The sequence below is a fragment of the Metopolophium dirhodum genome, chromosome 7 (genome assembly GCF_019925205.1).
Source record: "Metopolophium dirhodum isolate CAU chromosome 7, ASM1992520v1, whole genome shotgun sequence".
Taxonomy (NCBI): Eukaryota; Metazoa; Arthropoda; class Insecta; order Hemiptera; family Aphididae; genus Metopolophium; species Metopolophium dirhodum.
This window is the reverse complement of record NC_083566.1, coordinates 32,100,406-32,115,558: the sequence shown is the minus strand read 5'-3', so window position 1 is coordinate 32,115,558 and position 15,153 is coordinate 32,100,406. Positions and strand designations below refer to the sequence as shown.

The window sequence follows — 15,153 nt, the reverse complement described above, 5'->3', positions numbered from 1 at the left end:
GTCACTTTTGAAAACCACTGGGAAATTTCTACTTTTGACCCCCCAAAGTACCAACTAGATTCACTTTCCTATCAGAAAAGTTACTGTTGAAGAAAATCCAAACACTTTTACTGTCTTAAAAGGTGATGACAGACACAAAAAAAAATTTAAAAAAAACACATATCATTGTAAAATCAATACATTCATCGCTCAGAATCTAAGATAATTAACGATATCTGACTATCTTACAGGGCGTAAGAGTTGTTCATGTGAATAAATCGTCATTGATATTATATAGGTACGCCGTATATGGACTATCAACCCTCCCCCCCCCCCCTAAATAGATATCAAGCTGTAGATTAGTGGAAAAGTATTACAACTAAGGTAGTAACTAAAATATTAAATACTATAATTTCCGAAAATTGGAAAAACCGGCACCGACACCCTTGACCGGAAAACGATTTGGGCATACCTCGGTTCCATGCTAAACAATCCGTGAACCGATTCAGACATTTCGTAACTATGCCGGTATAGTGTTAAACATAGTCGTCATGTCAGATCTAAGCATATATACTATACCTATACAAATACGTACAATACGGCAATACGCCGTAAGTGGAACACGGTCGGTCGTGGTATTATAATAATATTGTTTTCCACGATAACAAACGGGCGAGCGGCCGCGGCTCATACTGTAATATACGTATTATAGGTACCTAATGTATATTATTGTGATGAGATTTAAAACAATAAATAACAACGAAACCCAATGAAAAGAAAAATAGTGTTGATAACAACAACAACAATAATAATAATATTTGTACACAATACACGTTTGTACTTTGTATTATTATTATATACATCGTCGAATTAATCGCGTGCGAATTGAAATACGTCCGAATTTCGTCCGGTCCCGGTCGCGCGAATGCGAGTGCAAAAATATATTCGACCGATTTGTGTGTGTGTGTCGTGTGTGTGTGTGTGTGTGTGTGTGTGTGTGTGTGTGTGTGTGTGTTTGCAGAAAACAAATAAAAAAATTATATAAACCGACAGTAAAACAAAAAACAGCAAACGATTCTGAAAGAAAAAAAAATAAAAACGCTGACGCTCGAGAGTCGTTTTCGCCACGCAGCGTGCAAACGTCCCGGCACTCGTGTCCGCACAATAATTATTATACATTATATCGTTTAACCCGTCGGCACGCGGACATCCTTAGTTTAACGATATTAATCGTGAGCTATATAGACGTTCATCTGCCGCGACCTTTCCGGATGGGACCGACGACGACGTGGCTGCTGTTGGCCGTCGCGATGATGCTGTTGCCCGGCACGCTGTCGGGGACGATCTCCGCGGAACGACGACCACGAGAGACGGACGGCATTGGGGGTGGCACCGGTGGCGACGATGACGACAACGACTCTTACGGCGGTGAGTGCTCGGCCGGTTCAGTCGGTTTCCCATTATTATTGAAGGTTTTCCGAGGAAGAAATCGGAGTGTATCGTCACGCAACAGGTCAATTTTCGAGCGTTCGAGAAGTTACACGCGCGCGCTATTTACAAGCGATACGTACCGACCCGTATCGGACTCAGACTTCGATACGAGTTGGTACGCAATGGTATTCCATGTCGATACGTATCGAATTTTTCTTCTTGAAAATATTGATTCTCGCCCATCATTGTTTTTTTAACTGCCACGACTCTTCCTCGAATACTCATATTCAGCATTAATATACTATCTATCAACAGGTATTTGAGTATAAGTAAATACATTTTTACTATATTAAAAACCTAACCTATACTTGACAATTGTTTAGTCTTTCCTTCGAATACTTTTATTCTGACCTACATTTTCAAATATTTGCAATTGGTGCAAAAATGAACGATCACCGCCAAAGTTTCAATAATTTAACATAATAATATCACTGATACTAGTTTTAAGTTAATGATATTATTCAATTAATGTAGGTAGGTATGTATCAAGCATTTATGTGATACTATTGGCCATTGATACAATGATATTATTTAATAAATTAAATAGGTACCTAATATTATAACTTTAATCAATGAAATGCATGTTTAAATCTTGATGATTATTTAAATTTGAATATAATATTAGTAGTTAATAAATATTAGATATTGTTAGTTAGTAAAAAATAAGGTAGTTGTCAAATTTCTACACAAGACTAAAATTAAATTTTAAATTTTAGGTAGATACCTGCCTACTATTTCTAAATAATTGTAATTAAGTTGATGAAATACTCAAACAAATATTGACCAATATTAATTATAATTAGGAATAGATGATAAAAATAAAACCGTACCTATTATAAGTATTAATAAACTAATTGACAAAAAAAATATAAAATTTTAAAATTTTTTAATAAAATTATTTAAAATTAGTCTCGAACACTTTTTTAAAGTAGTTTTTTACAAAACTGACCAGCTGAGATCTGAAATGATATTATAATATAATATAATGTAACGCCCCAAACTGCAGTAACAGTTAGTGTTGATTTTATCTAGATATATAGAGATTATTAATTTACACAGTTATCTAAGATAAAAATCACCGTTATCTAGATTAATTTATCCAGATAATTTAATTTATTAAATAAATTATTTTCATCTTTATCTAGATAAATAAATAATTTAGTTATCTTTATCTTTATCTAGATAAAATTATATTTATCTCGACTCAACACTGGTAACAGTGCAGGATTTGACAGGGTGCGTGGAGAACAAATTGTAATACATACAGAGCCCATAAAGTGTTTAGTAGGTACTTTTAAAATACCTGTAGGTGAGTTTCGTCCTATTTAGATCTTCTGTTTTTACTAGTTTTATTTTATTTTAGCTTATAAAGAACACAAGCAATTTTTTAGATAACTGAGAACACAATATAAATGTTTTATATATTATTATTATGTTTTCTATACCTATGTGTGAATAGTGTACAATAAATTTCATAATTTCACCTATTCATGTAGTATTTATCATATGTTTGGTGCTTTTGGTCAATTAATATATTAATAAGTATTGAATAAATATATAAGAGTTATTTTGGGAGAATAAGACCACGAGTCAATTTTATTTAATAAGAGGACTCATATCTGATGACTTATATCTGGTACTTCTAATCCTTTGGTTCTTGCTATACCTCCTCTAAAATATTATTGTATTATTACATGCCTATATGAATTATTCTACCCACACAGTCAAATAATAGACGCGTCCAAATAATAATTCGAAAACTTTTTGAAAAACGGAATGCGCGATACCTGTAGAAAATAATAACATTATCGTTCACGCGTGGGTCCATCGCAACGCATAATCGATAAATACTATAAATCTTATTGACCATTCACACTGCAGAAAAACATTTCCTACTTCAAAAATATTAAATAGAAAAAAGTTATTGGCATTATCGTTGATTTTTCTATTGATATAATTAATTATAACTCTATGAACATTCATTTATTTATTGATTTATTGACGATGTTAAATTGTCTAATGCTTGTTTAAAAAATTATCGATCACTGACACCGTGGCGTAGGAATTTAATAATATGGGTATCAGTTTTTTGCTGTTCGTATTAACTGCCGACTATAAGAATATCCAGTTTGGAACTTCACAATCAAATTTATAGCACGCTCATATTTTGTGATGAAAACGTCAACAAAAATATTCTAGACACTACCTATGTACCTAACACAATCTCGTAATCAAGACTTAAAATTTAAGACTCAAAAATTATTTTCCCATTATTAGATTATGACGACGTGAATCCCTCCCAAAGAGATATTTTCTGTACTGAAAAATTAAAATAAATTCGATGTTATAAGAGATTCAATATTTCAATGGCACAGTCTTTCACTTCTAATAATCAATAGTATTATATTATAGATCTCCAAACATTTTATTAGACGTTCCTATGTGTTATACACTTATACACCAATTAAGTGAACGTCACACCCACATAATATGACGTTATCTCCGTCTTGAAAACGACCACATACCAAATTTGTGTTTCAAACTTCCAAATTTTGTGTTGTTAGCTTTAATATTCGAATTAATTGATTAACATCAAACTTAAAGGTAAAACATTGTCTGAGTATTCCCGTCGAATTTTTATAATATTTTTAATTTTGAAGCGATTTTTGAACATTTGTATATCTTAATATTCTATATAGGTGCTTAAAACCTACTTAAAACTTTCATAAAAATAAAAATATTATTATAAAAAACCATGAAAGAATTCAGATAACCGTTCTCTTAAAAATAAAATAATAATCAAATTCTTTCAAAAATGTTGGTATTTTTTAAAAATTGTGCACCGCATAATATTATAATATGCTGCAAATAAATGCAATGTGACCTAACCTAACCTATGGATGAAAAATAAATATAATACGGTGATTATTTTATATTCAACTGACGAGACAATCAGAATAAGAAAACCATCGAAAAAAATGAACAAGTACAAATCAAATAAGGTTTATTTGAACATTTAAAAATTTGTCAGTGGCTCTCGGTAGCTACAGTCACAGATTTACGGGTATCTATACCTCGGACTATTTATTGTAGAATGCCCACCGTCAATTGAAATGTTTCGATGCAATCTCCTTGAGTATGGCTTAGTGTTATGACGTTTGAATTACATAGTAATTTTTCAGTAGCTACAGCATAACGTGATATTATATTGCAAAAATAATAACGAAATACGATAAAAATTTATTCAAATTTTTTCTAGAAATATCGCGAGCAGAAAGTGAGTGTCAGCGGATGACTGATTGGGGTTCAGCAAGAAATTATAGGCGCCCATGGCATTCATAATCCCGGCTGAATGTTTAAGGTGGCTAATGGAGGATATAAACGATGCGATTGAATGTAAAATATAGAAGATTATGCTCGAGCGTGGGCGTGCGAATGGATTATGATTAAGGTGTTAGGTGTGGTGTGGGAAGCGTAGGTTTGTCTCGTAGGGTGGAGACTTAAAGTCTTTCCAGCGTTCGTACGTTTCGTAAAATCGTAGCCTCAGGCGATAATCACGTACGGTAGTTACCAACGAAAGAAAAAATGGCCAAAGATATCTAAACATTTTTAGTCTAATACTCTAATAATTTTGAACATTTAATTTTACATAGAAAATTATAATAAATGTCACGGCAAAAAGTTTGAAAACCCTAATAGTATGATCATTATACATTAAACTTTCTATCATTCGCTTCGTGGATTATCCGTGATCTTCCGTGGATTATAATATTATGTATTTGTGAAAAAATAAAATATACAAAAGTTATATGTATATTGTATTAAATTAATGATTAATTAAATATACAACGTGTACTTAGCTATGTTTCTTTTAATACTATTTAACATTACATTATAATATAATGCTTTTAATAATATAATAATAGCATTTTTGTTTCAATTTGTATTTTGCGGATTAACCGCGGAATTCACTTATCCCATGGTTGCCGTTCCGCCCTATTCCGCGGATAATTATTGAGAGTCTTCCGTATTTTGAACTTCGACGAGATATCTAAAATTCTTTGAGGTTTTCTTTTGAAAATGGACAATAATAGTTTTTTTTACTTTTATCAAAGTTTTTTTGAAAATCAATTTTTAGAAGATTATAAACTAATTATATTTTATTCTATAGCAGGATTTTGCGATTTATAGCCACTCGAAGTGTACAAAATTAGAGTTAAGACTCGACTTATAAAGTTATAAAATCATAAAATCGATTGTTAATAGTAAACCTATTGCCAATTGCTTAAAATGTTTATCCACAATCACTAGTTCAATGAAACTAAAAAATATATTCAAGTTAACCCAGACATTTAGAATACTCCGTAAATATAGTTATAAATATTTTATGTTAAATTCGATTGATTTTCTTCAGATGTTATCTAAATAAGTAGGTATTGAATAATAATTATTATTTATGAAAAGTTAGTCATTTTAAAATGGATATAGGTAGTAAAAAAAATAAATATTTTTCGAATAAATAAATAAAATGTTCTTATAGTGATCAGTAATTAAAAATTATTTATTGCAACAACTAATTGAACCATGACATTTACAGTTGGATAACATTTGTTTTAATTCAAGGTACACACGCATCGGTTCGTTACACAATTAGTTTTACAAGTGCAAAATTAAAATCATTGTCCTCCTGTAAGTGAATTTAATGAAGTCGGTATTCAAACTGAAGTTTTAATAGCACATCACGAGTCAAACAACACAAACACAGTGATTCAAGTCCAAGTGACGTTTTTTATTTTAAAATGCAAAATCATATTACAATATATAAATTAATATAATATATAATAATACTATATAGACTGTATTATACTACAGTGAGGAGTCTCGATAACACGAATCCCGAGGTGAATAAAAATAAATTTAATTTAAAAATGTTTCGAGTTATACACCTCAAATACAACTTATAAACACTTCAATAGGCGCAAGAAAAAAATTCACGTTATCAAGATTTTTGAGTCATCGTAACTCGAGTCTCAACTTTATTATATATTTTAATATCAATGAGATTTATAATACAAATTCTCAATCAGTGATAATATGAAGTATAAAAAATGAGTATAAAAACGCAAATAATCAGTGTGGTTTCGTTTTTTTTTTATGTGACGCAGGTATCTATTAAATTATTTCGTCGATTTTCGGAGCTTTTAATTTAATAATAATTTAAAACTAAATTACCAAAGCAATGTAGGTAACCGTCGGTTCTTCATATCTTTTCAATTTTCAGAACTGAGAATTATAAAACTACAACAAACAAGTGCATTTCGAGTTGATTAAATTACCTGTTCTATCATCATGTAATCCAAGACTACCAACGTATAGGTAAACCCATTTTTAAGACAAAATAAACTCTTTGAGGTGACTCAAAACTAGTTAAAAGTACTATTGTCATGCATTCGAGAGTTAAAAATTTAAAAAAAAAAGTTATTTCTCATCATTAAAAGTGTATTAAGTTGAGTACATTCCAATTAAACCGACCCTTAAGCTCGCTAAGAAGATAATCGATTTTACAATTGTTCAACGTCTAAAAATAAAGTCTGTTCGAAATGATAATGTATTTTAAATTTAAAGAGGTAAATTTATTATTTAACGAGTTTAAATAATACAACATCAACGTTTACGTATCAGATGTTTATTCTATTATACTATTAGGTATGCCGTATGTGGTATCAATTAAATTAATTAGTAGACTTACGTATAATTATTGAAACGTAATAAATTCAAGATAGTTATACTTATAAATTAAAATTTAACATTTAATTTTTCAATTATATATTTTATTTAAGTAACATTTATACATATTTAATTATAGATGAATTGTAATCAAATTATTTGTATAAATAATATTATTGAAAATTGTTTAAACAAGTTTACATTTTAATAAATCAAATTAAAATTGATAGACTTTTTTATCATAACTTATTAAATTACACGTCACGTTGTGGGTTCCTTGTTAATAACTTTTTGTTTCTTTAATATGATTATATGAATAGTGTAAACGTCAACCTATATTAATATTTCAAGGCAAATATGATTACATATACGATATACGATACACCCAACTATATCACTAAAACATTCATGATGTAGCTTGAAAAATTCTAATCTGGATAATATAACAGCATAATAATGTAACATTTTTGAATCTTGATAATACTATCAACTTTCGATCAATGTTCTAATTTCTAATATAAGTAATCCTAAAGCAGCTTTACGTAGCTCTCATAATCATGCCATGAATACGTTATCAATAGTTTTAAGCTTATATATTCATAAAATATTAATTATTAACAATGGAATATTCACAACATATATTCTGAATCTAATGATCATAAAATAATAATATAATACTATACCTACATAGAATATTCAAATGGATAAACGACAAATATTCTACACTTATTTACAAAATAATATAGGTACAAAGACAAACCATATCTTTAGTATTTCGAAATACTGATAATATATTTCAGCCAATAAAACATATCGATAGTCAATTTGCAACAAAACAAAGTATCCGTGCAAAATTAAAATTAATAACTCAACTAAACTTTAGTATTTTTTTAAATTTTAATTTTATCCAGGTTTTTTACTGTATATGAAGAAACTAAATATTAAAAAACACATATTTTTAAGGAAATTATAGAAAATAAGAAAATTAAGAATACAATAAAATAAAATAATATCAATATGGTTATTTTACAACGTTTTAATAACTACGAACCTAATTAGAACGTTTTAAAATCAATTAAGTTGAACACAGAAATACATAACGATGTAATTTTAAAAAGTTTATAATGATTCAAGAATAATAATATTATTTATTTGTGTTTACTTTTTAATGATATTAATAAAATCAATTTTTTTTTTATATACTTACCTACACCATTTAATTTATAGAATATTGATATTAATGACGTGCATCATTAAAAATGCAATAACTTTGTATTAATGAAATTTAACATAAATAATGATAAAATTTTATATCAAATAAGTATAAAAGCCTGTTTTTGTCAAGTGGTTGTATTAGTATGTTGAATGTTGACATTTCTTTGATACGTTCGAAGAATGTTTATATGACTAAAAAATGTAATAATGAAATAAGATTTAATAAAAAAAATTGTAATACGTGTTCATCCATTCATTTCAGCAATGTTTGCTTCCTCCACTTTGATACCTAATCAAAAAATATCAGATTTGTATTTTAAATTAAACAATTTTAATATCACAAACAAATCATACTAAATGAAAAATGAAAAAGTTATTTGCCAACCAATAAAAAAAAGCAACTCCTATTATTATTTTATATGTAAATATAGTAAATCCATACAAATGTATAAAATTAGTATGTTCTCTCTTTATTATGTGTATAAAACTATGATAAATAATATTACACCATTATAAAACATATATCTTATCGTACTAAAAAATAATAATACGCTTAGGAACTTAAAGAATGACTTTGATATTTGTAAGACATGAGGTATCGGACATTTTTGTCTACCTATTAGACAACATTTAAATACTAAAAAATTTTTTCAATACTGACATTTAAGAAGTCTAATTTTGTTACTTCTGTTACTAAAATATTAAAGTAGGTATTATTTTTCTTAATAGTAGATTAAACACTTTCAATACTCTTAGTTATGTGAGTATTGGCAAATTACAATTTCGGTATTTCGGTTATTTTCCTTATTTTTGTCGAGTTTTTATCACAAAAAATGACAGATAAAAACTCGACAAAAATAAGGAAAATAACCGAAATACCGAAATTGTAATTTGCCAATACTCACATAACTAAGAGTATTGAAAGTGTTTAATCTACTATTAAGAAAAATAATACCTACTTTAATATTTTAAAAATAGCAATAAATATTATTAAAAAATGTTTATTGTGGTATTATAATGCTTATAGTATTCAATTGAAAAAAAAAAAATTTTTGAAAAATTAGCAAACTGATTTTAAAATAATTTTAATTTTTTAACAATTCAAATTTTTGTAGGAACATTTTTAATGATTTACAAAAAATATTACAAAAAGCAAAATTAAAAATATACCCATTATAAAATATCATTTATTTGCATGTCTTGGTTGCCTTACCGATAAACAGTCAACTAAACTCTATATTCGATTTATTTTCTAAATATTTAATTACAATATTCTGCGTAGCTTGATTTCATATATTTTTTCTTGTAAAAATTCCAAAAATTGTTAGATTTTGTACTTGTTTTTACCCAAAATCAAACAATATTTAAGTAGATTTCTTTAGTAGTTTTTCAAGAATATATTTCATTTTTTAATGTTTTCATACACATATTTTGAAAAATAAAAATGCGTCAATTCGCTAATGTCAAAGCTAAAACTTTAACCCCCATGGGAAATTTATATGGAAACAGTTATGTCGTTGACTTGAGACCAACCGTGGTTCGATTAAGAGTAATGCACAACGAAGTTGACAATAAAAAAAACTTCGTAAATACACCATTTTACTGAGTCTTATAATCAACTTTGTTAAAAGAGTTAAAAATATGCTTATTTATATTTAATAATAATGAGTGGATATGCAAGGATCTTTACAGGTCCCCGCAGAGAATTTTATTTACATATAGTTAACAACATTTTGTTAAAACGACGTTAGCAAAAAAAATACACAACTATTTGTTTCGAAAAGGGTTAAAAATAATTTAATTAACATTTTTAAATTGACGTATATTAAAATAAAAAGATAAATCTGATACCTTTTATCTTAGTGACAACATTTGCATAGGCTTTTGGATTTTTTAACAAGTACAATATTACAATGTGGTTCAGTAAACAATTTTTACGGAACTGCTACAATTAATTCAATAATGTATTTCAAAAAATGTCTATTGAATTCTAACTGTCTCAATTGGTACAACATTATGCATTCCAAATAATCAAACCATACTATTAACTACATCCGTCCTACGTTTAGTGAAGAGCTTCTAAATTAAATTATTTCGTTGAAAGTAGGCAAATTACATTTAGCAAAGCTTGCAATTTTTAAGAATTGTGATTCGATTCAATGTATACGAAAAACAATAAAATTATGACATTGTGTCGCCTTAGCATACTTGGTATACAATAAATTAAAAATTTGAAAAAATTATAATGGCTATCAATGGCTCAAAAACAGTAAAATAGTTTGAAAATTTTACAAGGTATGGAAAATCCAAATATAAATATTTGGTGTATATTTCTAGAGTCTACGGTTATTCGTTTTAGAAACACTAAAAAACATAAAAATCGGTTAGTTGGAATTCGATCATTTACCGCTGAATATCAAATATTGTATAAATTATGAGTTTAAAAGCTCATCAGAAATTGATGTTCCGCTTAAGTAAACTTTTGTTGTACAAGTATAAAAACTTAGGTGAAATCATCTAATAAAATTTCTAATGTTAGCTATGAAAAGGAAAACATTTATGAATTTTTAACAGAAAAATAGTTTGAAAATTTTCGAAGTTTTGATGAATTTTGTTCAAATTTGAACTTAAAATACATATAAAAATAATCGTGGCTATGTATTTCTGATATTTTTCAGCTTACATTAATGAAACTTATGACTTATGAGGAACCTTGTATTAAAATTCCAAGCTTTTTTACCAAGTGAAAAAGTTTTTATCGAGAATACATATAAAAAAATATACAAATTTCTAAAAAATTCACTAGGCTATAACTAGCTGAAAAAGAGTCAAAATATTTCAAAACTGTTACCAGCCTAAAATTGAAAATTTACAAATAACTATTTTGTTAAAAATGTATAAAATATTCAACTTTTATAGCTAAGGATTGAAAATTTAAAACAAGATTGCTTGTAAGTAGTTAAATATGTAACCAAAAAATCTAAAAATATACATAAACACAGATTTTTTTTATAGTTATTTAATGTTAAAATTTGAACAAAATTACATATTTAATAACCAAGAATAACTATTTTAGTTATTTTTTGTAATTTTATAATATTAATTCAACTTACTGTCTACTGTATTAATGATATGTAATTACAATATAAATATAACATAAAACATCCTTTACTGACAAACCGTCTCCGCTCAGAACCGTTTTTTCGTTTACAATGATATTATATCCTTGAATTCAAATTTAATACCAATATACTATCCATAACAGTGACCCACTTGTAACCTACTGTATAGCAGAGTGACATCCACTTTCTCGTTTTTTTCCATGTTAATTTTGATCAAAATTCAATATTAGGTTAGATATTAAATTAACTATGTAGATACTTAAAGAAATTCATATTGTGGCAATGTTATAATATTAATTCACTACCATGTTATTATTATCGATAATATTATTAGCTTTTGTAATAATTTCATTAACAATAATATAGTGTGTTACTTAATAAGCTTACAAATTATTTTTCAGAATTTGAAGAAAAGATTCTCCGGGCGTGGATAGAAAAATTAATTGAAAGATATAGTACAAATATCCAGTCACCCACCGAACCAACAAACATACAACGTATTGCAAAGAAAAGTCGAACGAGCACTTCTCAAATTAATATGCTAGACGATGACCATATCGCGACTCTGTCAATTTATCCATTCCTCGTCAACCCATTTTACCAACCATCAATTTATTCGAGTTATATTCCATTACCCTATGATGCAACAACTCATCTACTTCCCGTCGGACAAGTACCGTATAAAAAAGATGAATACCACCATCGGTTTTTGGGACCTTTACATACCCAATTCCCAGTTGGGTATACAAACGTTCCAGGAATTATGAGCCCAACGCTAATAAATAATGAGCCTGAAATTAAAAAAACAATGAATGTCCCAAATTCCATTCCTCCAGGTAACCAAGAAGTGATACAAAAGCATGACAAGGTATTACATACCTCTGAACAAATATTAAACCAAAATAAAGATGATTTTGATCACACATCGCCGATAGGACTTAACCTGGTAGATCCAATAAAAATTTATCAAATAAAAGACGACAAAATTGAACAACCAAATTCAAAAATGGATAGAAAATTACATGACCATCTTACTGCGGACGATCTTCCAAACACATTAACTGCAGAACAAAATCAAACGACTAGATCTCACGAAGTTCAAGACCTTCAACCGTCAACTTTTTTTACTGATTTCAACACAACTATGCCATTAGATACAGTTAATTTTCCAAAAACATATCTAGTTTCTACTCTTCCACTGTTCACTATATCGCATGAACCAAGTAAATCTGAAACATACAGTAACTCTGTCTCACAGCTTCCATTGAGCTCCGATGAATTTAGCACAGTAAATCAAATGTTATTACATCGTTCCCCAACACAAGAGCCATTGTCAAACACAAAACAACTAATAACTACACCAGTTACACCGTATTCATCAACTACCACCAGTGAAAAAAATCAGCAGGATACCTCTGAAAAAAGGAGCCGACCGGATGAATCACGAAATTCTCATCACTATTCAAACGAAAAGTACACCACTGATATTTTAAAAACGTCAATAATTAACAAAAATGAAATATCAACGGAAATGGCCGAAACAACACGAAATCCCGAAGTTTTAAATGCATTATCAACACTTCCAACAACAATAACGACTACAATATTTTCAACTCCATTATGTGAAAATAATGATACCAAAATATCAACATCCTCCTCTGTGGCTAGAGCTGAAACAGATATACACGCCAAATCATATAACGTTCCAGTTCAAAAGATAAATGGTAAATCGGATAAGAAATTTACTACAGTCAGTAATGGGCAGGATAACATTAATAATTTAATTAGTTCGTCAACACGTTCATCGGTAATATCTATTACGACTTCAGAAACGTCCACATTTTCGTATAAAAAAACATCACCGCCGCAACTTAAATATTATTCTTCAACCAAATTACCAGATGTAAAATGTACTACTGATAAAAACAATGAAATCCAATCAACGAGTTTACGCTACGCTTCATTATTGCCCACAAATCTACAACCACTGAATATTAAAAATATCACAACTACAATATTAGTAGAAACTAAAACTGAGAAAACTCCACAGATCACATTTAATTCCAATAAGTATATAAAAAACATTAAACAGAACACAAATACTCCTATACATGATGATGAATCAACTATTTCATCTTCAACACCGACAATTTTTATTCCTTCACATAACGTTTTCAACACAGATACACCCATAAAAACTGTTCAAAATAATTTACCATCTGATATAACTATGTATAATTACCAAAGCCAGAATATACCAACTTCAACTGAAAAATCAAATACATACAAAGACGGTAATATTAATACTTACTTTCCGACCACAACAAAAGGGACAAAAAGAAGCACATTGAAACCAACAGTGGCACCGATAAATCAATTTAACTCTGTTCAGAGAAAAATACCTCTTGATATAGTTTCCGGTGATTCGAAATTTAGAAAAACAACGTACAATCAAGATCGGTATATGACGGAATCACCAAACACTCCACAATCTATTGAAGATTCAGAACTCTGGTACAATCACATGTATCCTCAAAACGCACTTAAAAACAAGGTAAATGAAGAACAAATACATGTTTTGTTAAAAAAAATTATAAAATTACTCAAACCCGAAATCGAGAAACAGACTCTAACTAAAGAAAGTGTAGCGAGGCTCGTACCATCAAGACTTGGAGATCCAGAAAAATTTGTATACATTATATATCCGTGGATAATTGACGAGGCTAAAAATATAGAACGTGAGGAACGAGCAAAAAACAATGCAAATCCATTGATCACTTCTGACAAGCTTTAATGATGATTTTTTTTTTGTAAAAAATGTATTTATTTTATATATTTAAAAAAAACAATGATAATCATACTGTTTTTTTAATGCTGAAATTAAAATATTAAATTCATAAAATATATAACATGTGTACCTACAGAGTAAATATTCATTATTTTGATTGTAAGAAAGCCAATTTTAATCATTCAGTTGACATATCAGAGCTACTCCACGGTAAATCCAATGAGAGGGTTTTCGATTTGTATCGAGAAACATCGATAAAACATAATTAGAAGAATGTCCCGTTGTAGATAAAACTCCTTTTCTCTCTGATGTATTATACACTGGGCATGTATATCTATTACCTTTGATCAACTCATATTTTCTTGTAGGTAAAAACCATACTAACGGTAACACATCCGTTAATACTTTCGGCAATTGTTCCTCCAGTACCATCCTACAAATTATATTTAAATATTACCCATCAACATATATTATATCATCTATTATATCAATTATTTAATAATATCTTAAATGACTTAATCTTTTAATGGGTTTGTAATTCAATAGGTGAATCGTTCTACGTCACGCTACATAGTTGATTCAAAAATAACGTACTTAGACATATCCCAACGAGCTCCATCTATAAATAGACCGTAACAATACACCCCATCCACAGGAGGTTCGTTGACTTTATCAGAGTGTTGTACATGAAAATCAAAGCACAATTGGTCTATAGGTATGGTATAACGTCGAGCAAAGTTTTGCATCACCGCGGTAAGAAATGCTTGAGTAAAAAATAGTCCACTGAGCCAGACATTATCGGGTATACCTTCGTCGTACCAAATCTAAAAT

General features: G+C 28.7%; 2 protein-coding genes across 2 annotated transcripts in view; one reads left to right on the top strand and one right to left on the bottom strand.

The window, feature by feature from the left end:
- Positions 1-1,166: 1,166 nt before the first annotated feature.
- Positions 1,167-14,328, top strand: LOC132949643 (mucin-2-like). Its single transcript, XM_061020629.1, has 2 exons — positions 1,167-1,407; positions 11,936-14,328. Exons 1-2 carry the CDS (start codon positions 1,251-1,253, stop codon positions 14,326-14,328), a joined length of 2,550 nt encoding a protein of 849 aa, XP_060876612.1. The 5' UTR covers positions 1,167-1,250.
- The window catches only part of LOC132949644 (dynein axonemal heavy chain 7-like), a 28,726-nt gene continuing 21,820 nt past the window's right edge, over positions 8,248-15,153 (bottom strand). The window contains exons 46-48 of the mRNA XM_061020630.1: positions 14,917-15,146; positions 14,457-14,755; positions 8,248-8,701 (exon numbers count right to left, since the gene is read on the bottom strand). Of these exons, the coding sequence (XP_060876613.1) occupies positions 14,497-14,755; positions 14,917-15,146 (489 nt within the window). The 3' untranslated portion in view covers positions 8,248-8,701; positions 14,457-14,496. The remainder of the gene's footprint in view (positions 8,702-14,456; positions 14,756-14,916; positions 15,147-15,153) is intronic.

Bases quoted from the DNA above. Each gene is read 5' to 3' on its own strand.
- LOC132949643 (XM_061020629.1), top strand. From the start codon at position 1,251: ATGGGACCGACGACGACGTGGCTGCTGTTGGCCGTCGCGATGATGCTG. The intron at 1,408-11,935 runs GTGAGTGCTCGG...ATTATTTTTCAG, and splicing joins CGACAACGACTCTTACGGCG to AATTTGAAGAAAAGATTCTC.